Consider the following 24,178-nt stretch of genomic DNA (forward strand, 5'->3'; position numbering starts at 1 on the left):
TTCTTTGCAGTCTTTTTAGGGAGGTGGGGGTTAAACTAATTTGGCAGGAGGATGGGATACAGAGTGGAGGTACAGTAAGGGGTGATGCACAGTCAAATGCAGAAGAGAAACAGAGTCAGTCTGGAAGGCAGAGCAAATATAGACCTGTTAAGGCACAAGTGAAAAATGCAAGGCTGGATTGCATCTATTTTAATGCAAGGACTGTTACTAGGAAGGCAGATGAATAGAGGGCATTGATTAGCACATGACATTATGATATTATTGCTATCACAGGGACATGGTTGAGTGAGGGGCAGGACTGGCAGCTCAATATTCCAGGGCATAGAATCTTCAGGCGTGACAGAGGAGGGGATAAAAGAGGAGCTGGTATTACAGTGTTGATCAAGGAGTCAATTACTGCAGGAAGGAGGTATGATATCACAGAAGGTTCCTCAAATGATACCATATGGGTAGAACTTATAAACAAAAAGGGGGCAATCACTAGGCTGGGAGTGTACTTCAGGCCTCCAAACAGTCAGGGAGAGATAGATGAGCAGACATGCAGGCAAATCTCAGAGAGGTGTAAAAATAATAGGGTAATAATAGTCGGGGATTTCAACTTCCCTAATATCAATTGGGATAGTGCAAAAGGTTTAAAGGGGGCAGAATTCTTAAAATGCATACAGGAGAGCTTTTTGAGCCAGTACGTAGAAAGTCCTACAAGAGAAGGGGCAGTACGGGACCTAATCCTTGGGAATGAAGCTGGACAAGTGATAGAAGTGTCAGTGGGGTAGCATTTCAGGGATAGTGACCATAACTGTAAGATTTAAGGTAGTTGTGGAAAAGGACAAAGATGGATCGTAAATAAAGGTACTTCTTGGGGGAAGACCAAAAGGGTAGGCGGTGGCGTAGTGGTATTATCACTGGACTAGTAACCCAGCGACCCAGGGTATTCCTCTGGGGACATGGGTTCGAATCCCACCACAGCAGAAGGTGGAATTTGAACTTAATAAAAATCTGGAATTAAAAACTAGTCTAATGAAGGCCATGAAACCATTGTCGATTGTTGTAAAAACCCATCTGGTTCACTAATGTCCTTTAGGGAAGGAAATCTGCTGTCCTTACCTGGTCTGGCCTACATGTGACTCCAGACCCACAGCAATGTGGTTAACTCTTAAATGCCGTCTGAAATGGCCGAGCAAGCCACTCAGTTGTACCTAACCGCTACGAAGTCGATAAAAAGGAATGAAACCGGACGGAACACCCGGCATCGACCTAGGCACCGGAAACGACAACGGCAAACCCAGCCCTGTCGACCCTGCAAAGTCCTCCTTACTAACACCTGGGGGCTTGTGCCAAAGTTGGGAGAGCTGTCCCACAGACTAGTCAAGCCTCACATACTCATACTCACGGTATCATACCTAACAGACAATGTCCCAGACACTGCCATCACCATCCCCGGGTACGTCCTGTCCCACCGGCAAGACAGGTGGTGGCACAGTGGTATACAGTAGGGAGGGAGTTGCCCTGGGAGTCCTCAACATCGACTCCAGACCTCATGAAGTCTCATGGCATCAGGTTAAATATGGGCAAGGTAACCTCCTACTGATTACCACCTACCGCCCTCCCTCAGCTGATGACTCAGTACTCCTCCATGTTGAACACCACTTGGAGGAAGCACTGAGGGTGGCAAGGGCACAAAATGTACTCTGGGTGGGGGACTTCAATGTCCATCACCATGAGTGGCTCGGTAGCACCACTACTGACTGAGCTGGCCGTCCTAAAGGACATGGCTGCTAGACTGGGTCTGCGGCAGGTGGTGGGGGAACCAACACGAGGGAAAAACATACTCGACCTCGTCCTCACCAATCTGCCTGCCGCGGATGCATCTGTCTATGACAGTATTGGTAGGAGTGACCACCGCACAGTCCTTGTGGAGACAAAGTCCCGCCTTCACATTGAGGATACCGTCCATCGTGTTGTGTGGCACTATCACCATGCTGAATGGGATAGATTTCGAACGGATCTAGCAATGCAAAACTGGGCATCCATGAGGCGCTGTGAGCCATCAGCAGCAGCAGAATTGTACTCAACCACAATCTGTAACCTCATGGCCCGGCATATCCCCCACTCTACCATTACCATCAAGCCAGGAGACCAACCCTGGTTCAATGAAGAGTGCAGGAGGGCATGCCAGGAGCAGCACCAGGCATACCTAAAAATGAGGTGTCAACCTGGTGAAGCTACAAGCCAGGACTACTTGCATGCCAAACTGCGTAAGCAGCATGCGATAGACAGAGCTAAGCGATCCCATAACCAACGGATCAGATCTAAGCTCTGCAGTCCTGCCACATCCAGCCGTGAATGGTGGTGGACAATTAAACAACTAACTGGAGGAGGTGACTCCACAAATATCCCCATCCTCAATGATAAGGGAGCCCAGCACATCAGTGCGAAAGATAAGGCTGAAGCATTTGCAATAATCTTCAGCCAGAAGTGCCGAGTTGATGATCCATCTCGGCCTCCTCCTGAAGTCCCCAGCATCACAGATGCCAAACTTCAGCCAATTCGATTCACTCCACGTGATATCAAGAAACGACTGAAGGCACTGGATACTGCAAAAGCTATGGGCCCTGACAATATTCCAGCAATAGTACTGAAGACCTGTGCTCCAGAACTTGCCGCGCCCCTAGCCAAGCTGTTCCAGTACAGCTACAACACTGGCATCTACCCTGCAATGTGGAAAATTGCCCGAGTATGTCCTGTACACAAAAAGCAGGACAAATTCAACCCGACCAACTACCGCCCCATTAGCCTACTCTCAATCATCAGTAAAGTGATGGAAGGTGTCATCAACAGTGCCATCAAGCGGCACTTGCTTAGCAACAACCTGCTCAGTGATGCTCAGTTTGGGTTCCTCCAGGGCCACTCAGCTCCTGACCTCATTACAGCCTTGGTTCAAACATGGACAAAAGAGCTGAACTCAAGAGGTGAGGTGAGAGCCCTTGACATCAAGGCAGCATTTGACCGAGTATGGCATCAAGGAGCCGTAGCAAAACTGAGGTCAATGGGAATCGGGGGAAAACCCTCCGCTGGCTGGAATCATACCTAGCGCAAAGGAAGATGGTTGTGGTTGTTGGAGGTCAATCATCTGAGCTCCAGGACATCACTGCAGGTGTACCTCAGGGTAGTGTCCTAGGCCCAACCATCTTCAGCTGTTTCATCAATGACCTTCCTTCAATCATAAGGTCAGAAGTGGGGATGTTCGCTGATGATTGCACAATGTTCAGCACTATTCGCAACTCCTCAGATACTGAAGCAGTCCGTGTAGAAATGCAGCAAGACCTGGACAATATCCAGGCTTGGGCTGATAAGTGGCAAGTAACATTCGTGCCACACAAGTGCCAGGCAATGACCATCTCCAACAAAAGAGAATCTAACCATCTCCCCTTGACATTCAACGCCATTACCATCGCTGAATCCCTCACTATCAACATCCTGGGGGCTACCATTGACCAGAAACTGAACTGGAGCAGCCGTATAAATACCATGGCCACAAGAGCAGGTCAGAGGCTAGGAATCCTGAGGCGAGTAACTCACCTCCTGACTCCCCAAAGCCTGTCCACAATCTACAAGGCACAAGTCAGGAGTGTGATGGAATACTCTCCACTTGCCTGGATGGGTGCAGCTCCAACAACACTCGAGAAGCTCGACACCATCCAGGACAAAGCGGCCCACTTGATTGGCACCCCATCTACAAACATTCACTCCCTGCACCACCGACGCACAGTGGCAGCAGTGTGTACCATCTGCAAGATGCACTGCAGCAATGCACCAAGGCTCCTTCGACAGCACCTTCCAAACCCGCGACCTCTACCAACCAGAAGGACAAGGGCAGCAGATGCATGGGAATACCACCACCTGCAAGTTCCCCTCCAAGTCACACACCACCCTGACTTGGAACTATATCGCCGTTCCTTCACTGTCGCTGGGTCAAAATCCTGGAGCTCCCTTCCTAACAGCACTGTGGGTGTACCTACCCCACATGAACTGCAGCGTTCACAGGCAGACAGCTCACCATCACCTTCTCAAGGGCAATTGGTGATGGGCAATAAATGCTGGCCTGGCCAGCGAAGCCCACATCCCGTGAATGAATAAAAAAAAAAATTAAACAGGATCTGGCCAAAGTGGACTGGAGGCAGCTACTTGTCGGAAAGTCTGCATCAGACCACTGGGAGTCATTCAAAAAGGAAATAGTGAGAGTTCAGAGCCAACATGTACCCCTTAAGGTGAAGGGTAGGACCAGCAAGTCCAGGGAACTCTGGATGTCAAGGGATATAGAGGATTGGATCAGGGAAAAAAAGGAGGCTGATGGCTGATTCAGAGCGCTGAAAACAGCGGAGGCCCTCGAGGAGTATAGAAAGTGTAGGGGGGTACTGAAAAAAGTAATTACAAGAGCGTAGAGGGGACATGAGAAAACACTGGCTGGCGAGATAAAGGAAAATCCTAAGGCATTTTATAAGTATATTAAGGGTAAAAGGATAACCAGGGAAAGAGTAGGGCCCATTAGGGAGCAAAGTGTCAATCTGTGTGTGGAGCCGGAGGATATTAGTGAGGTTTTAAATGATTACTTTTCACCTGTGTTCACTATGGAGAAGGATGGTGTAGGCGCAGAGATCAGGGACGGGGATCATGATATACTTGAACATATTAGTATTGAAAGGGAAAAAGTATTAGCTGTTTTAGCGGGCTTAAAAGTGGATAAATCCCCAGGCCCAGATGAGATGTATCCCAGGCTGTTATGTGAGGCAAGGGAGGAGATAGCAGGGGCTCTGACACAAAGTTTCAAATCCTCTCAGGCCACAGGAGAGGTACCAGAGTACTGGAGGACAGTGAATGTGGTACCATTATTCAAGGAGGGCAGCAAGGATAAACCAGGTAATTACAGGCCAGTGAGTCTAACATCAGTGGTAGGGAAACTATTGGAAAAAATTCTGAGGGACAGGATTAATCTCCGGTTGGAGAGGCAGGGATTAATCAGGGATAGTCAGCATGGCTTTGTCATGGGGAGATCATGTCTAACTAACTTGATTGAATTTTTTGAGGAGGTGACTAGATTTATAGATGAGGGTAAAGCAGTTGATGTCGTCTACATGGACTTCAGTAAGGCTTTTGATAAGGTCCCGCATGGGAGATTGGTTCAGGGATCCAGGGCAATTTGGCAAATTGGATCCAAAATTGACTTAGTGGCAGGAGGCAGAGAATGATGGTCGAGGGTTGTTTTTGTGATTGGAAGCCTGTGACCAGTGGTGCACCGCAGGGATCGGTGCTGGGATCGTTGCTGTTTGTAGTGTACATTAATGATTTAGATGTGAATATAGGAGGTATGATCAGTAAGTTTGCAGATGACACGAAAATTGGTGGTGTCGTAAATAGTGAGGAGGAAACCTTAGATTACAGGCTGGTATGATGGGCGGAGCAGTGGCAAATGGAATTTAATCCTGAGAAGTATGAGATGATGCATTTTGGGAGGACTAAACAATGGATGGTAGGACCCTATGAAGTACAGAGGGACCTTGGTGTACTTGTCCATAGATCACTGAAGGCAGCAGCACAGGTGGATAAGGTGGTTAGGAAGGCATATGGGATACTTGCCTTTATTAGCTGAGGCATCGGATATAAGAGCAGGGAGGTTATGATGGAGCTGTATAAAACGCTAGTTCGGCCACAGCTGGAGTACTGTGTACAGTTCTGGTCACTACACGATAGGAAGGATGTGATTGCACTGGAGCGGGTGCAGAGGAGATTCACCAGGATGTTGCCTGGGCTGGAACGTTTCAGCTATGAAGAGAAAAGGCTAGGGTTGTTTTCTTTCGAGCAGAGAAGGCTGAGGGGGGACCTGATTGTGGTGTTCAAAATTATGAGGGGCATTGATAGATTAGATAGGAAGAAACCCTTTCCCTTAGCAGAGGGGTCAATAACCAGGGGGCATATATTTAAGGTAAGGAGCAGGAGGTTTAGAGGGGATTTGAGGAAAAACTTTTTCACTCAGTGGGTGGTTGGAATCTGGAACACACTGCCTGAAGAGGTGGCAGAGGCAGGAACCATCACAACATTTAAGTATTTAGATGAGCACTTGAAATGCATAGCACACAAGGCTCGGGGCCAAGTGCTGGAAAATGGGAATAGAATAGGTAGGTGCTTGATGGCCGGCACAGACACAATGGGCTGAAGGGCCTGTTTCTGTGCTGTATAACTCTATGACCCTTTTACAATGCCAGAGAGAGTACATAGAATCTACAGCACAGAAACAGGCTATTTGACCGGCTGGTTAATGCTGGTGCTTATACTCCAGACAAGCCTCCTCCTACTCTAGTTACTTTTCCCCACTCTGTCTCCTTATCCCTCTTTTTCCTTCTCCCTCATGCATGTACTTCAATGAAAACTGAAGCAAAGTACCTTTTTAGTATCCCTGTCATTTTAGTATCTCCTGTGAGTTTTATCTTTCGTGATCTATCTTATTCTCCTATTGCTACTTATATTTCTATAAAATCCTTATTATGTCTTCCTATATTTGATCATTTTAATTTTATATTTCAACTCTTCCTTTCTGATTGACTTTTTACCTCTTTCCTAAGCTAAGCTAAGTCATATTTGCTTTTGTCATCCTGTCTAGTTGTTTATACAGTTTGAGAATGCTGGGATCTCTTCTTGATGAAGGTTTACAATAATGGCTTTGTAATCACTACACCCTAATATTCTCCCAAGTTTACTTCTCTTACCTGCTGTGGTTATTTTCCATTGGCAGTGCATACTTTGTTGTTGGGCTTCTTATATATTAGGTCATAGAATCACAGAATTGGATGTTACAGTGCAGAAGGAGGCCATTTGGCCCATAGTGTCTGTACTGGTTCTCCGAAAGTAATGCATTTTGGAAGGTCTAATGCAGGTGGGAAGTATGCAGTAAATGGCAGAACCCTTAGGAGTATTGACAGGCAGAGAGATCTGGGCGTACAGATCCACAGGTCACTGAAAGTGGCAACGCCGGTGGATAAGGTAGTCAAGAAGGCATACGGCATGCTTGCCTTCATCGGTCGGGGCATAGAGTATAAAAATTGGCAAGTCATGCTGCAGCTGTACAGAACTTTAGTTAGGCCACACTTAGAATATTGCGTGCAATTCTGGTCACCACACTACCAGAAGGACGTGGAGACTTTGGAGAGGGTACAGAAGAGGTTTACCAGGATGTTGCCTGGTCTGGAGGGCATTAGCTATGAGGAGAGGTTGGATAAACTCGGATTGTTTTCACTGGAACGACGGAGGTGGAGGGGCGACATGATAGAGGTTTACAAAGTTATGAGTGGCATGGACAGAGTAGATAGTCAGAAGCTTTTTCTCAGGGTGGAAGAGTCAGTTACTTGGGGACATAGGTTTAAGGTGAGAGGGGCACAGTTTAGAGGGGATGTGCGAGGCAAGTTCTTTACACAGAGGGTGGTGAGTGCCTGGAACTTGCTGCCGGGGGAGGTGGTGGAAGCAGGAATGATAGCGACGTTTAAGAGGCATCTTGACAAATACATGAATAGGATGGGAATAGAGGGATACTGTCCCCGGAAGTGCAGAAGGTTTTAGTTTAGGCAGGCATCAAGATCGGCGCAGGCTTGGAGGGCCGAATGGCCTGTTCCTGTGCTGTTCTGTTCTTTGAAAGAACAATTCACCTACTGCCATTCCCCTGCATTCTCCCTGTAACCCTGCACATTCTTTCTTTTCATATACCTTTTGAATGCTTCAATTGAACTTGCATCCACCATACACTCTTGGAATCTATATGGAGTTAGTTCGCAGATCAGCCATGATCTCATTGAATGGCGGACAGACTCCAGGGGCTAAATGGCCTTCTCTTGTTTCTATGTTCCTATGTTTGTGTTAAAACTCTACCCTTTCTCCCCTTTTAACTCTCTCTGTCAGTTTATTTGGGGTAGATGAAATCCCTTATGATTCTGTCCTGACTCATTTCATAAATTCCCTTCCATTATTTGATGGCCATACTTAATAGTGTGATGGTGCTTTCTTAGCTTTTATCTCAATCCATATGGATTGTTTTAATTTATTTTTGTTAGTTATTGGTCAGTTCTTGCTACTGCTATGCTATTTCTGATAAACACAAAAACGACCCTAACACCCCTTCCTCCTCCTCCGTCATTTCGAAATGCATTATAGCCTGCGCTATTCAACTGCCAATCCTATCCACTCTGTAGCTATGTTTCCATTATCCATTTACATTTGTTTTCAAATTACTGCCTTCAATTTCCCTTTAGTTGTTGATGCTGTGCACATTGCTATCCAGATGATTTAAGGTGCTCTTATTTTTCATTACTTGTAATGGGTATTATTTATTACTTGCTATAGCCTTTTCTTTAAGCTATGCATTTATGTACTCTGATCTTTACTCTTATTGCTTTTTCTTTAGATTACTATTATTTCCATTTGAAAGCTCTTGTAGCAGAGATAGTTTAGTTATTACTCGCAGGGAAGAAATACACTTCAAAACCTGATGAGCAAAAAACTACAGATGCTGGAAATCTGGAACGAAAACAGAAACATTCTGTCAAGACTGAGCTGGGCAATCAGTTTCAGTGGAGATGAGTTAGTAAAAAACCTGGCATTTAGTTAAAGCAAACGGATTCTGTTTGCATCAGCTGTGGGGGTTCACTTTGGGGCATCTCCATCTCCTGCTGCTAGTGTTTGTACATCTGGCTATAACTTTTTAGAGCAATCACAAGCAGATTTGTGTTAAATCCAATATCAGATTGATCATGAACATCATTTTATTTCTGCTTTCTTTTTGCCCTCCATCTTTTCCAGGTTTTGCTATGTTTCTGAAAAGCTGCAGAGGCTGAGAGATAGCAGGCCAAACATACGGACACTAGTAATGGGAAGCAAATCTATTACAAGGGCTATTTCTTTGACTGGCATAGGTAGTGCAAGAGTGCTTCAGTGAACAAACTCTAATAATAAGGTTCTACAGAACAGCCATTATTCTGCAACCACTTTATCTCTCACCTGAACAATTATTGGACATATATGTGAATATAAACTTAATATTCACCCTGCTTAGCCTGTTTCCTTCTCCTTTATAAATAGCTATTATATGAATACTTTGTTGAGCTAAAAATGAGAACTTAAATTTTACAGAAAGTACATTTGTTCTCATAACCATCAAACCTCTCAAAGATTAAATTAAATTTTAAAAGATTTTTACTTGGAGCTTGCTGTTTTATGGGAAGGAAATTTTCCTTGAAGTTTACTGATTCAGGAAGAGACAGGAAGAAGTTAAAACATGGAAAGGCTCTGTGTTTTCTGTTTAGTTTTAAATAGGTTTAAGTTTATAACAACCATCGGCAGGCAAACCTGTACAGCATCAGAGGTAATTATCTAATCGCGAGCCTTATTCACACCAGTGGTGGCTTTTTTTGTTCAGTCCAGTACAAAATTTAAATCGGGCAGATTACTACCAATTGAACTTGAAGACGACAATGGCATTAAGAAGAGGGGAACATTTTTTTCCTGGTCACGAAGGAGCCTGGGAAGAACACAAAAGAGAAAAGAAAATGGAGCTTCACATGCTGGTCAGTACTATATGCGTACATTTTAATGCTGCTAAATAGCTCATTTCTGTTTTTTAAAGGGACAGTATTTGTTGTGGGATTGTGATACACAGCACAATTAAAAGCTAAGTTGTAATTGATTCAATAAACAGGCACGATGGGAAATGGCCTCCTCTGTGCGGTACCATTCAGTGATTCTCTGTGGGCCAGTGTAAGGTGCTGCACATTAGAAGGAAAAATAGGCAATACATCTATTCCATGAATGGTGTTGAAGTAGCTTAGGATGAAGTTGAAAGACATCCAGGAGTCTTAGTAGATTTGATGTTGAACATGCCCAACCAATGCAGAGCAATCAACAAAGTTAACAGAATGTTCAACTACATACTACGGTAGATTACAGGTCACAGAAATTCATGATTAAACTGACTTTGGCCAGACTGCTCCTTGAGTACTTTGATCAATTGTGGTCCAGTAAACAAGGAAGATATTCAAACATTAGAGATCTAGTAATAAAGGAGAGACTGAAGTAACTTGGCCTTTTTAAATGGGAAAGGAAGCAGCTAAAAGCTAGACATAGCATTCCAATAGATAGTTAAAATGATGGAAGAGGTGCCATGCTGTGGCTGTGTTCTGACTAAGGGCAGATCCTCTGCTCTTTTTTTTTCTCCACGCAGGAGAGATGAGCATGTCTAGGGAAGAGGGTATAAAGTGGTTTCCCTTTGCCGATGGAAGATAAGGGATATTACTTTAAATTAAATTGTGTAGTAGAAGATAAGAACATAAGAAATAGAGCAAGGAGTACATTTGGTCCTTCGAGCCTGCTCTGCCATTAGAGTCAGAGAGTCGGACAGCATAGAAACAGGGCTTTCGGCCCACCACGTCCGTGCCGACCATAATGCCGATCTATACTAATCCCACCTGCCTGCATTAATTCCATATCCCTCTATGCCTTGCTCATTCAAGTACCTGTCCAGATGCCTCTTCAATGTCGCTACTGTTCCTGCCTCCACCACCTCCTCAGGCAGCTCATTCCAGATACCCACTATTCTTTGTGTGAAAAATTTACCCCTTTGATCCCCTTTAAACCTCCTCCCTCTCACCTTAAATCTATGCCCTCTAGTTTTAGTCACCCCTACCATGGGAAACAGACCCTGGCTATCTTCCCTATCTATGCCTCTCATAATTTTATATACCTCTATCATGTCCCCTCTCAGCCTCCTTCGCTCCAGGGAAACAGACCCAGCCTATCCAATTTCTCTTTATAACTCAAGCCCTCCAAACCAGGCAAATCTTTTCTGCACCCTCTCTAGCTTAATTACATCTTTCCTGTAATGCGGCGACCAGAACTGCACACAGTACTCCAAATGCGGCCTAACCAACATTATGTACAACTGTAACATAACGTCCCAACTCTTGTACTCAGTGCCTCGGCCGATGAAGGCAAGCATGCCATACGCCTTCTTCACCACCCTGTCTACCTGTGTTGCCACTTTCAGGGAACTATGTACTTGCACTCCAAGGTCTCTCTGCTCAATAACACTCCCCAGGGCTCTGCCATTCACTGTATATGTCCTGCCCTGGTTTAACTTCCCAAATTGTATCACTTCACACTTGTCAGCGTTAAATTCCATTTGCCACTACCTTGCCCACTTTCCCAGTTGATCTATATCCTGTTGTAACCTTAGACAACCTTCTTCATTGTCCACTATACCACCAATTTTGGTGTCATCTGCAAACTTACTAATCATGCCCCCTACATTCACATCCAAGTCATTAGTATATATGACAAACAACAGAGGGCCCAGCTACAATCCCTGCAGCACACCACTGATCACTGGCCTCCAATCTGAAAACCAACCCTCCACTACCACTCTCTGCCTCCTATCACCAAGCCAATTTTGTATCCAATTTGCTAGCTCACCCTGGATCCCAAGTGTTCGAACCTTCTGGACCAGCCTACCATGCGGGACCTTGTCAAAGGCCTTGCTAAAGTCCATGTAGACAACGTCCATCGTCCTGCCATCGTCAGTCCTCTTGGTCATCTCCTCAAAAACTCAATCAAATTTGTGAGACATGATTTCCCACGCACAAAGCTATGCTGACTATCCCTAATCAGACCATGCCTTTCCAAATGCATATAAATCCTGTCTCTCAGTATCCCTTCCAATAACTTTCCAACCACTGATGTAAGGCTCACCGGCCTGTAGTTCCTTGGCTTATCCCTGCTGCCCTTCTTAAATAAAGTAATGTCCCTAAAAAATTGCCTTCCCCCAATTTAGGACTTCAACCTGAGGACCAGTCCTATCCTTTTCCATAACTATCTTGAAGCTAATAGAGTTATGGTCACATAAAAAGTAATGTCCCTAAACATTAGCTATCCTCCAGTCTTCCGGTACCTCACCCGTGGCTTACGATGATACCAAAATCTCTGTCAGGGGCTCAGCAATCTCCTCCCTTGTTTCCCATAGCATCCTAGGATATACCTGGTCAGGCCCTGGGGATTTATCCACCTTAATGCGCTTCAAAACCTCCAACACCTCCTCCTTTGTATTTTTGATATGCTCCAGGATATCGGTGTTCCCTCCCTTGAACTCACTAGCTTCCATGACCTTCTCCATGGTAAATACAGACGAGAAATATTCATTTAAGACCTCGCCCATTTCCCGTGGCTCCACACATAGATTGCCACACTGATCCTTAAGGGGACCTACTCTCTCCCTTGCTACCCTTTTACTCTTAATATACTTAAAGAATCTTTTAGGATTCTCCTTTATCTTATCTGCCAGGGAAATCTCATGGCCCCATTTCGCCCTCCTAATTTCCTTCTTAAGTGTAGTCCTACATCCCCTATACTCCTGGAGGGACTCGCTTGATCCCTTCTGCCTATACTTGACAAATGCCTCCATCTTTGTCCTGACCAGACCCTCAATATCCCTCGTCAACCAAGGTTCCCTAAACTTGCCAACCTTGCCCTTCCATCTAACAGGAACATGCCGGCCCTGAACTCTTCCTAACTCACTTTTAAAAGCCTCCCACTTGCCAGACATCCCTTTACCTGTAAACAGCCTCTCCCATTCAACTTTTGAGAGTTCCTGTCTGATGCCATCGAAATTAGCCTTCCCCCAACTTAGGACTTCAACCTGAGGACCAGTCCTATCCTTTTCCATAACTATCTTGAAGCTAATAGAGTTATGGTCACTGGCCCCAAAGTGCTCCCCCACTGACACATCAACCACCTGCCCATCCTCATTTCCTAAGAGGAGGTCGAGTGTAGCCCCTTCTTTAGTAGGGCCATCCACATACTGCTTCAGAAAACTATCCCGGACACACTTAACAAATTCTTCCCCATCTGATCCCTTAGCACTAAGGCAGTCCCAGTCAATATTAAGGAAGTTAAAATCGCCTACTATTACAACCCTATAATTCTTACACCGACCTGTGATTTCCCTACATATATGCTCCTCCACATCCCTCTGATCCCTCTGGGGGGGCCTATAGTATAATCCCATCAAAGTGATCACCCCTTTCTTATTTCTAAGTTCTACCCATATGGCCTCGCTGGACATTCCCCCCGGGATATCCTCTCTAAGTACTGCTGTGATGTCCTCCCTAATCAATAGTGCAACTCCCCCTCCTCTCTTACCTCCATCTCTGATCATCATTCAGTATGATCATCGCTGATCTTCAACCTCAATTCTATTATCCCCATATCCTTTAATTCCCTTAGTATCCAAAAATCTATTTATCTCATTGTTTTGACTTTATTCAATGACTGAACATCAACAGCTCTCTGGAGTAGAAAATTCCAAAGATCCACTTTCCTTTGATTGAAAAGATTTCTCCTCATCTCAGTCCCCATATTCTGAGACTGTGGCCCTCAGTTCTAGATTTCAAGAACAAGGGGACACATATTCAAACATATAAAAAAGTAAATAAAGTAGTGGAGGGGAGACCATGGAATCATTTAAGAACCAGTGAGAGCAATCTAGGGTATTTCTAGTTTGGTGAACAAAAATGAGCTGAGGGATGAGGCCTCCCTCCTCTGTAATTATCTTGCAAAGATGACAGAAATTTGAATCTTTTACAGTGTTTACTATAACATTATTCTTTGGAAACTTTAACAAATTGTTTATATCTAAGATTCTGTAGATGTCTTTTATCGTGATCTCTCAGTAAATATTAAGGGCCAAGCATGGCTTGCTTTACAGTACAATGATAAGGTTGAAAAGAATAAGAAAATTGGTGAAGTAAATTAAGCAGGATTGATTACATAGGAATAGGAGTAGGCCAGTCAGCTCCTTGAGCCTATGCTGCCATTCAATTATATCAGGTGCCGAGCTACATTTTAAAAGTGTTGTTTCTTTTAAGAGGAAGAAAATATTGAAGGAGGTGCAGAGTCGCTCAGGTTTCATTCATGTGAAAAAACTGAGTTTGAGTAGGGGAACATTCAATAAGCTTTGATTTCAGCGCAATATTTACAATTTTGTGACTGAGAATCCAGGGTGGCCAAGACCTAAAGTGCAGGATACCAAAAAGGAAAGGAGGTAACTCGAGAAGTATTGATCAGGTACCATCAAGTTTGGGTTGTAAAAGCCTAAAAATTGTAGGAGGAGGGAAAGATTGCAGGAGATGAGAGATATGTAGTTTTGAGCTCTTGCTCAAAATGTGAGTTAGAGTAGGAGACTGTGGAATGAGCCATGATTTCAATACGAGGGATGTAGGGAGGAGGGAAAGCATGCTGGAATGCAAATTTGAAATAGAACAAGAAGAAAGTTCAGAGGGGAAGTTACCACAATAGTATTCATAAATTAGAATGCATCAAAAAAAGGTGCAGGTCTGCAAATTTAATTCTGATACAGGCTAAACAAAACAAGTCTCCATCATGTGTGGCTGATACTCTAGCTCTTAAGCACAGATCCAGGCTGCTTCCAATGATTTCTTGCTTTACTGATGGGACATAATTGGGAGGTTATTGGAGTATTTATTGCCAAATTCAGTCTGACAATTTAGTGTTAGTGGAGGGGTTGAGTGAGGTGTTGGTGGTAGATCTGGGTGCCACCTGCATATATGTGGAATCTGACATATTTTCAGATGATATTGCTGAGGGGCAGCATGTAGGTGAGAAATAGGAAGGCCTAAAGATAGATCGATCCTTGGAGAGGCACCATCGGTAACGGTGAAGGAGCAGGAAGAGAAGCCATTGCAGGTGATTCTCTTGTTACAGCTGGATAGGTTACAATAGAACCAAGTGAATGTAATCACTCTCAACTGGATGACAGAGGAGAGGTTTTGGAGAAGGATGATGTGGTCAACTACTAAAGGTTGCAGATTGGTCGAGAAGGACGAGGAGAGAGAGTTTACCAGTGTCATAGTCGCAAAGACTGTCATTTATGACTTTAATAAAGGCCGTTTCAGTACTGACAGGTACGTGGAGTTCTTGGAAAGTAGAGCACAAATTTGGTAGATGACAGCCTACCTTCCTTGGAGAGGAAAGGGAGGTTGAAAATGGGGCATCAGTTTGCAAGGGCAAAGAGGTGAAGGGTTGTTTTTCTTGAGAGGGGTGATGACAGCAGATATAAAGGGGAAGGAGACTGTATCTGAGGAGAGCGAGCCATTAACAATATCAGATAATATGGGGACCAGAAATGGAAGTTAAGTGGTCAGCAGTTTGGGGAGAATAGGGTTGAGAGAGCAGGAAGTGATCTCATGGACAAGATAAGCTTGGAGAGGCTTTAAGGGTAGTTGTGAAAGTTGCGTTCAATGAAGAGTGCAGAAGGGCATGCGAGGTGTCAAACTGGTGAAGCTACAACACAGGACTGCATGCATGCCAAACAGTGAAAGCAGCATGTGATAGACAGAGCTAAGCGATCCTACAGTCAACCGATCTAAGCTTTGCAGTTGTGCAACATCCGGCCGTGAATGGTGGCGGATAATTAAACAACTAACAGGAAGGGGATGCTCCACAAATATTCCCATTCTCAATGATGAAGGAGCCCAGCACAGCAGTGCAAAAGACAAGGCTGAAGCATTTGCATCCATCTTCAGCCAGAAGTGCCGAGTGAACGATCCATCTCGGCTTCCTCCTGAGGTCCCCAGCATCACAGACGCCAGTCTTCAGCCAATTCGATTCACTCCATGTGAGAAAAGAAACGGCTGAAGGAACTGGATACGACAAAGGCTATGAGCCCTGGCAAGATTCCAGCAATATTACTGAAGACTTGTGCTTGAAAATTGGCGGCGCCCCTAGCCAAACTGTTCCAGTACAACTACAACACTGGCATCTACCCAACAATGTGGAAAATTGCCCAAGTATGTCCTGTATACAAAAAGCAAGTCAAATTCACCTGGCCACTTACCACCCTTTCAGTCTACTCTCGATTATCAGCAAAGTGATGGAAGGTATTGTCGACAGTGCTATCAAGCAGCACTTACTTGGCAATAACCTGCTCACTGCCACTCAGTTTGGTTTCCACCAGGGCCACTTAGCTCCTGACCTCATTACAGCCTTGGTCAACATCCATTACAGATGGTCTCAATTTTAATGGCAGTAATATCATTTGGTTCTTTGAGAGGCTATATATTTGAGGTTGATTACTATGTTATACTGAGGTTTGGAAATTGAGACAGACTGGTTTGAAATTATGAGCAGTCAGAAACAAGGGTCTTTAATTTGGATCACTTGTCCCTGACTTTTGTTATTTGCTGATTCAGTGGTATGGAATTAACTGAAATTGATATAGCTTCAGCAGACTGCAATATTAATAAGATTACTACCTAATGATTAATTTTGTTTAAACTTAGGTCATCTAGGCAACATAGTAAATACTCCATCTGGTGGTTCAGTTGATTAAGTCAGTGAGTAACTAAACCATAAGGGTCAGGACGGTCTCTGGTTTGATCTGTGCTCTGTACTGAGCTAGCTGATCTTGTCAAGGTACTACAGTTGGCCTCAACAGCTCTTGATGAGAGAGGAGACATTCAAACACTCCCCATGCTCCTGATAGATATGGACAGAAGAATTGAACCTGGCTGATACCCCCTACAGTTGAGCCAAGTCCCTCTGTTGACACTCCAGTGCAGTACTGAGGGAGCGTCTTTCAGATGAGACGTTACATATGAACATACAAATTAGGAGCAGGAGTAGGCCACTTGAGCCTGCTCCGCCATTCAATAAGATCATGGCTGATCTGATTGTAACCTCAACTCCACATTCCCGTCTACCCCAGCTAACCTTTCACCCCCTTGCTTATCAAGAATCTATCCACTTCTGCCTTAAAAATATTCAAAGACTCTGCTTTCACTGCCTTTTGAGGAAGAAAGTTCCAAAGACTCAAACCTCTGAGAGAAAAAAATTCTCCTCATCTCTGTCTTAGATGAGCGACCCCTTATTTTTAAACAGTGACCCCCTAGTTATAGATTCTCCCACAAAGGGAGAGACATTAACCCAAGGCTGTGTCAATTCTCTCAGGTGAATGTAAAAGATCCACTGGTACCATTTCAAAAAAAAGAGGGAAGTTATCCCTGGTGTTGTGGGCCAATATTTAGCCCCCATCAACATATCAAAAACAGATTATATGGTCTTATCACATTGCTGTTTGTGGGATATTGCTGTGTGAAAATTGGCTACTGTGTTTACTTTACAACAGTGACAACATTTCAAAAGTACTTGATAGGCTGTAAAGTGCTTTGGGGTGTCCTGTGGTTGTGCAAGGCGCTATAGAAATACAAGTCTTTTTTTCCTTCAACTATCTGGGTTCATACATGTAAAATTGTCTTCTATCAATATGTGGAGGTCAGCTGGAAGATGGAAAGCATCCCAGAAGCAATTGAGGTGTTCAGCAGCAGATGAGGCTACTGAGGTAGTATGGGCTGAGGTTAGAAACAGGAGAGGTGAGGTTACCCTGTTGGGAGTCTTTTATAGACCTCCGAATAGTTCCAGAGATGTAGAGGAAAGGATAGCGAAGATGATTCTCGACAGGGGTGAGAGTAACAGGGTAGTTGTTATGGGGGACTTTAACTTTCCAAATATCGACTGGAAGTACTATAGTTCGAGTACTTTAGATGGGTCAGTTTTTGTCCAGTGTGTGCAGGAGGGTTTTCTGACACAGTATGTAGACAGGCCAACCAGGGGCGATGCCACATTGGATTTGGTACTGGGAAATGAACCCGGCCAGGTGTTAGATTTAGATGTAGGTGAGCACTTTGGTGATAGTGATTACAATTCGGTTAGGTTTACCTTAGCGATGGGCAGGGACAGGTATATACCGCAGGGCAAGAATTATAACTGGGGGAAAGGAAATTATGATGCGATTAGGCAAGATTTAGGATGCGTAGGATGGGGAAGGAAACTGCAGGGGATGGGAACAATCGAAATGTGGAGCTTATTCAAGGAGCAGCTACTGCGTGTCCTTGATAAGTATGTACCTGTGAGGCAGGGAGGAAGTTGTCGTGCGAGGGAGCCGTGGTTTACTAAAGAAGTTGAAGCGCTTGTCAAGAGGAAGAAGAAGGCTTTTGTTAGGATGAGACGTGAAGGCTCAGTTAGGGCGCTTGAGAGCTACAAGCTAGCCAGGAAGGATCTAAAGGGAGAGCTAAGAAGAGCAAGGAGAGGACACGAGAAGTCATTGGTGGATCGGATCAGGGAAAACCCTAAGGCTTTCTATAGGTATATCAGGAATAAAAGAATGACTAGAGTTAGATTAGGGCCAATCAATGATAGTAGTGGGAAGTTGTGTGTGGAATCAGAGGAGATAGGGGAAGTGTTAAATGAATATTTTTCGTCAGTATTTACAGTAGAGAAAGAAAATGTTGTTGAGAATACTGAGATTCAGGCTACGAGGCTAGATGGGATTGAGGTTCACAAGGAGGAGGTGTTAGCAATTTTGGAAAGTGTGAAAATAGGTAAGTCCCCTGGGCCAGATGGGATTTATCCTAGGATTCTCTGGGAAGCTAGGGAGGAGATTGCAGAGCCTTTGTCCTTGATCTTTATGTCGTCATTGTCGACAGGAATAGTGCCGGAAGACTGGAGGATTGCAAATGTTGTCCCCTTGTTCAAGAAGGGGAGTAGAGACAGCCCTGGTAATTATAGACCTGTGAGCCTTACTTCGGTTGTGGGTAAAATGTTGGAAAAGTTTATAAGAGACAGGATTTATAATCATCTTGAAAAGAATAAGTACATTAGAGATAGTCAGCACGGTTTTGTGACGGGTAGGTCGTGCCTCACAAACCTTATTGAGTTTTTCGAGAAGGTGACCAAACAGGTGGATGAGGGTAAAGCAGTGGATGTGGTGTATATGGATTTCAGTAAGGCGTTTGATAAGGTTCCCCACGGTAGGCTATTGCAGAAAATACGCAAGTATGGGGTTGAAGGTGATTTAGAGCTTTGGATCAGAAATTGGCTAGCTGAAAGAAGACAGAGGGTGGTGGTTGATGGCAAATGTTCATCCTGGAGTTTAGTTACTAGTGGTGTACCGCAAGGATCTGTTTTGGGGCCACTGCTGTTTGTCATTTTTATAAATGACCTGGAAGAGGGTGTAGAAGGGTGGGTTAGTAAATTTGCAGATGACACTAAGGTCGGTGGAGTTGTGGATAGTGCCGAAGGATGTTGTCGGGTACAGAGAGACATAGATAGGCTGCAGAGCTGGGCTGAGAGATGGCAAATGGAGTTTAATGCGGAAAAGTGTGAGGTGATTCACTTTGGAAGGAGTAACAGGAATGCAGAGTACTGGGCTAATGGGAGGATTCTTGGTACTGTAGATGAACAGAGAGATCTTGGTGTCCAGGTGCATAAATCCCTGAAGGTTGCTAACCAGGTTAATAGGGCTGTTAAGAAGGCATATGGTGTGTTAGCTTTTATTAGTAGGGGGGTCAAGTTTCGGAGCCACGATGTCATGCTGCAGCTGTACAAAACTCTGGTGAGACCGCACCTGGAGTATTGCGTGCAGTTCTGGTCACCGCATTATAGGAAGGATGTGGAAGCTATGGAAAGGGTGCAGAGGAGATTTACTAGGATGTTGCCTGGTATGGAGGGAAGGTCTTACGAGGAAAGGCTGAGGGACTTGAGGTTGTTTTCGTTGGAGAGAAGGAGGAGGAGAGGTGACTTAATAGAGACATATAAGATAATCAGAGGGTTAGATAGGGTGGATAGTGAGCGTCTTTTTCCTCGGATGGTGATGGCAAACACGAGGGGACATAGCTTCAAGTTGAGGGGTGATAGATATCGGACAGATGTGAGAGGTAGTTTCTTTACTCAGAGAGTAGTAAGGGCGTGGAACGCCCTGCCTGCAGCAGTAGTAGATTCGCCAACTTTAAGGGCATTTAAGTGGACATTGGATAGACACATGGATGAAAATGGAATAGTGTAGGTCAGATGGTTTCACAGGGCGGCGCAACATCGAGGGCCGAAGGGCCTGTACTGCGCTGTAATGTTCTAAATCTAAATCTAAATGAAGTGAGAAAAGAGGCCCAAAAAGAAAACTGGCAATGTAAACAGGGTTCGGTCACTACCATTTTAGATTGCATCTACTAAACCATATTAAGATTATCTTCTACCTTTTTAAACTATTGTAAGTATCATAATTTTATGCAGCAAAAGCAGCAATAGGTTGTTTTACAAGGTAGAGGATTGCAGGAAATCATTTTATGTTGATATAATGAGGATCCTTTCTCTCATTCACTAGACCTGTCTGAAAGTAATGGGCTGTCTCAGTGGCATCGGGAATCATTTGGCTCCATGTCATCTTCCACGAGCACAGAAGGAATGGCTTCTGGCTGTCCAGGAAATAACAAACAAGAGGTTAGTGCAAATTAAACAGAAATATGGGAGTAGTCCCACAGCTCACAAGTGGAGGTTCTGGAGGATCTGAACCTTGACTACTGTTTGAAAACATTTGCTTAGTTTAGTAGAGGTTCACCAGCTCTAGGTAATTTGCAGGAAGAAATCTGTTCATATTTATTTATTTCAAGATTTCTCTTTTAAAAAAAAAAGACTTGGGGTAAGGTGTGCTGGTTTAAGCCAGTGTGCCATACAGTTTGGGAAAATCCCAGGTTTTATCTCTGATCTGTGTTTGTGCCGGCCGAGGGGCAGGGCAGAAGGGTCACTGCAATTGGCCTCAGTCACATTGGCTTAGTGAGCAAAATTGTCCAAAGTTCAATTGTTTATTGCTTTGCAGTGAACTTTGCTGGAATATAGACTTATGTGAGTGTCAGGTAAAGACAGGATTAGACACCACAGTCAAACTGCCTTCCAGCTAGGCTGATGTTAAAATGTTACTTGTGTGAGACCCTAGAAGGAGTCAGGCACTTTGAGCTAAAACCCAGAAAGGAGTCAACACCTTCGAGAGAGGAGAAGGGGGAAAAAATTGACTGAAAAAGGAATGGGATATATAAAGCTGAGGGGATATCTTTTGTTCTTTTATAACTAAACGTTCATTTCTTATTCGTGGATCACCTTAATCCTGAATGTCCTAGACATGCGTAAATCTTGTAAAAGGAAAATCATGTTTGACTAATCTAATTGAATTTTGATGAGGTAACAGAGAAAGTTGATGCAGGGAATGCAGTGGATGATGTCTATCTTGATTTTAAGAAAGTATTTGACATAAAATTACACAAGAGGCTGGTTAACAAAATTAGGGCTCATGGAATAGGAGGGAGTTAGTGTCAGCATTGATAAAAAAAAGAATTGGCTTAAGGATAGGAAGCTGTGAGTTGGGGTGAATGGTTGTTTTTCAGACTGGATGATGGTAGACAGTGGTGCTCCCCAAGGATCAGTGATAGAACTTGGATATTGGAATACAGAGTAAAATTTCAAAATTTGCCGATGATACCAAACTTGGAGGTATGACAAACAGTGAGGATGATACCAGTCATGATGCCAACAGGACATAGATAGGCTGGCAGAATGGGCAGACAAGTGGCAGATGAAATTTAATACAGCTAAGTGTGAGGTGATGCATTTTGGCAGAAGCGATAGGGACAGAATATACACTCAGTGAGCGGGTCACAGCGAGAGTGGAGCTGGAGCACAGAGACCGGGAGAGAGACCGAGAGAGAATTCACTCAGCGAGTGGGACACAGCGAGGGCGGAGCCGGGGCACAGAGACCGGGAGAGAGAGAGAGAGAATTCACTCAGCGAGTGGGACACAGCGAGAGTGGAGCCGAGGCACAGAGACCAGCAGAGAGAGAGAATTCACTCAGCGAGTGGGATACAGCGAGAGTGGAGCCGAGGCACAGAGACCGGGAGAGAGAGAGAGAGTCCACTCAGTGAGTGGGACGCAGGGAGAGCGGAGCCGGAGCACAGAGAGACCAGGAGAGAGAGCGAGAGTTCACTCAGCGAGTGGGACACAGCGAGGGCGGAGCCGGGGCACAGAGACCGGGAGAGAGAGAGAGAGAATTCACTCAGCGAGTGGGACACAGCGAGAGTGGAGCCGAGGCACAGAGACCAGCAGAGAGAGAGAATTCACTCAGCGAGTGGGATACAGCGAGAGTGGAGCCGAGGCACAGAGACCGGGAGAGAGAGAGAGAGTCCACTCAGTGAGTGGGACACAGGGAGAGCGGAGCCGGAGCACAGAGAGACCAGGAGAGAGAGCGAGAGTTCACTCAGTGAGCGGGACACAGTGAGAGCGGAGCCGGTGCACAAAGAGACCGGGAGAGAAAGAGAGAGAGAGTTCACTCAGCGAGTGGGACACAGTGAGAGCGGAGCCAAAGCACAGAGACTGGGAAAGAGAGAGAGAGAGAGTTCACTCAGCCAGCGGGACACAGCGAGAGTGGAGCCGGAGCACAAAGAGACCGGGAGACAGAGAGAGAGTTCACTCAGTGAGCGGGACACAGCGAGAGCTGAGACAAAGCGTAGAAAGACCGTGAGAGAGAGCGAGAGTTCACTCAGCGAGCGGGACACTGCGAGAGCGGAGCTGGAGCATAAAGAGACTGGGAATGAGAGAGAGAGTTCACTCAGCGAGCAGGACACAGTGAGAGCGGAGCCGGAGCACAAAGAGACCGGGAGAGAGAGAGAGAGAGTTCACTCAGTGAGCGAGACACAGCGAGAGCGGAGACAAAGCATAGAAAGACCGGGAGAGAGAGCGAGAGTTCACTCAGCGAGCGGGACACCGTGAGAGCAGAGCCGGAGCATAAAGAGACTGGGAAAGAGAGAGAGAGAGTTCACTCAGCGAGCGATACACAGTGAGAGCGGAGCCAAAGCATAGAGACCGGGAGAGAGAGAGAGAGTTCACTCAGCCAGCGGGACACAGCGAGAGTGGAGCCGGAGCACAAAGAGACCGGCAGTCCAAGAGAGTTCATTCCACGAGCGGGACACAGTGAGAGCGGAGCCAAAGCACAGAGACCAGGAGAGAGAGAGAGAGTTCACTCAGCCAGCGGGACACACCGAGAGTGGAGCCAGAGCACAAAGAGACCGGGAAAGAGAGAGAGAGCTCACTTAGTGAGCGGGACACAGCAAGAAGGGAGACAAGGCATAGAAAGACCATGAGAGAGAGCGAGAGTTCACTCAGCGAGCGGGACACTGCGAGAGCGGAGCTGGAGCATAAAGAGACCAGGAGAGAGAGAGAGAAAGTTCACTCAGTGAGCGGGACACAGCGAGAGCGGAGCCAAAGCACAGAGAGACCAGGAGAGAGAGAGAGTTCACTCAGCGAGCGGGACACTGCGAGAGCGGAGCCAGAGCTTAAAGAGACTGGGAGAGAGAGAGAGAGAGTTCACTCAGTGAGCGGGACACAGTGAGAGCGGAGACAAAGCACAGAGAGACCGGGAGAGAGCGAGCGTTCACTCAGCGAGTGGGAAACAATGAGAGTGGAGCCAGAGCACAGAGAGACTGGGAGAGAGAGAGAGAGTTCACTCAGCCAGCAGGACACAGCGAGAGCGGAGCCGGGGCATAAAGAGACTGGGAGAGAGAGATAGAGTTCACTCAGCGAGCGGGACACAGCAAGAGCGGAGACAAAGCATAGAAAGACCGGGAGAGAGAGCGAGAGTTCACTCAGCGAGCGGGACACCGCGTGACCAGAGCCAGAGCATAAAGAGACTGGGAGAGGGGGAGAGAGTGAGAGAGTTCACTCAGCGAGCGATACACAGTGAGAGCGGAGCCAAAGCATAGAGACCGGGAGAGAGAGAGAGAGAGTTCACTCAGCCAGCGGGACACAGCGAGAGTGGAGCCGGAGCACAAAGAGACTGGCAGTCCAAGAGAGTTCATTCCACGAGCGGGACACAGTGAGAGTGGAGCCAGAGCACAAAGAGACCGGGAAAGAGAGAGAGAGCTCACTCAGTGAGCGGGACACTGCGAGAGCGGAGCTGGAGCATAAAGAGACCAGGAGAGAGAGAGAGAAAGTTCACTCAGTGAGCAGTACACTGCGAGAGCAGAGCCAGAGCATAAAGAGACTGGGAGAGAGAGAGAGAGAGTTCACTCAGCGAGCGGGACACAGTGAGAGCGGAGACAAAGCACAGAGAGACCGGGAGAGAGCGAGCGTTCACTCAGCGAGCGGGAAACAATGAGAGTGGAGCCGGAGCACAGAGAGACCGGGAGAGAGAGAGAGAGTTCAGCCAGCAGGACACAGCGAGAGCGGAGCCGGGGCATAAAGAGACTGGGAGAGAGA

General features: G+C 45.7%; 1 protein-coding gene across 4 annotated transcripts in view; it reads left to right on the plus strand.

Moving 5' to 3' along the window:
- The window catches only part of rgs12b (regulator of G protein signaling 12b), a 341,690-nt gene that overhangs the window by 235,272 nt on the left and 82,240 nt on the right, over positions 1-24,178 (plus strand). For all 4 annotated transcript variants that reach the window (XM_068029252.1, XM_068029254.1, XM_068029253.1 and 1 more), the window contains exons 9-10: positions 9,458-9,605; positions 20,261-20,376. In XM_068029252.1, the coding sequence (XP_067885353.1) occupies positions 9,458-9,605; positions 20,261-20,376 (264 nt within the window). The remainder of the gene's footprint in view (positions 1-9,457; positions 9,606-20,260; positions 20,377-24,178) is intronic.

Source organism: Heterodontus francisci, chromosome 4, assembly GCF_036365525.1.
Source record: "Heterodontus francisci isolate sHetFra1 chromosome 4, sHetFra1.hap1, whole genome shotgun sequence".
Classification (NCBI taxonomy): domain Eukaryota; kingdom Metazoa; phylum Chordata; class Chondrichthyes; order Heterodontiformes; family Heterodontidae; genus Heterodontus; species Heterodontus francisci.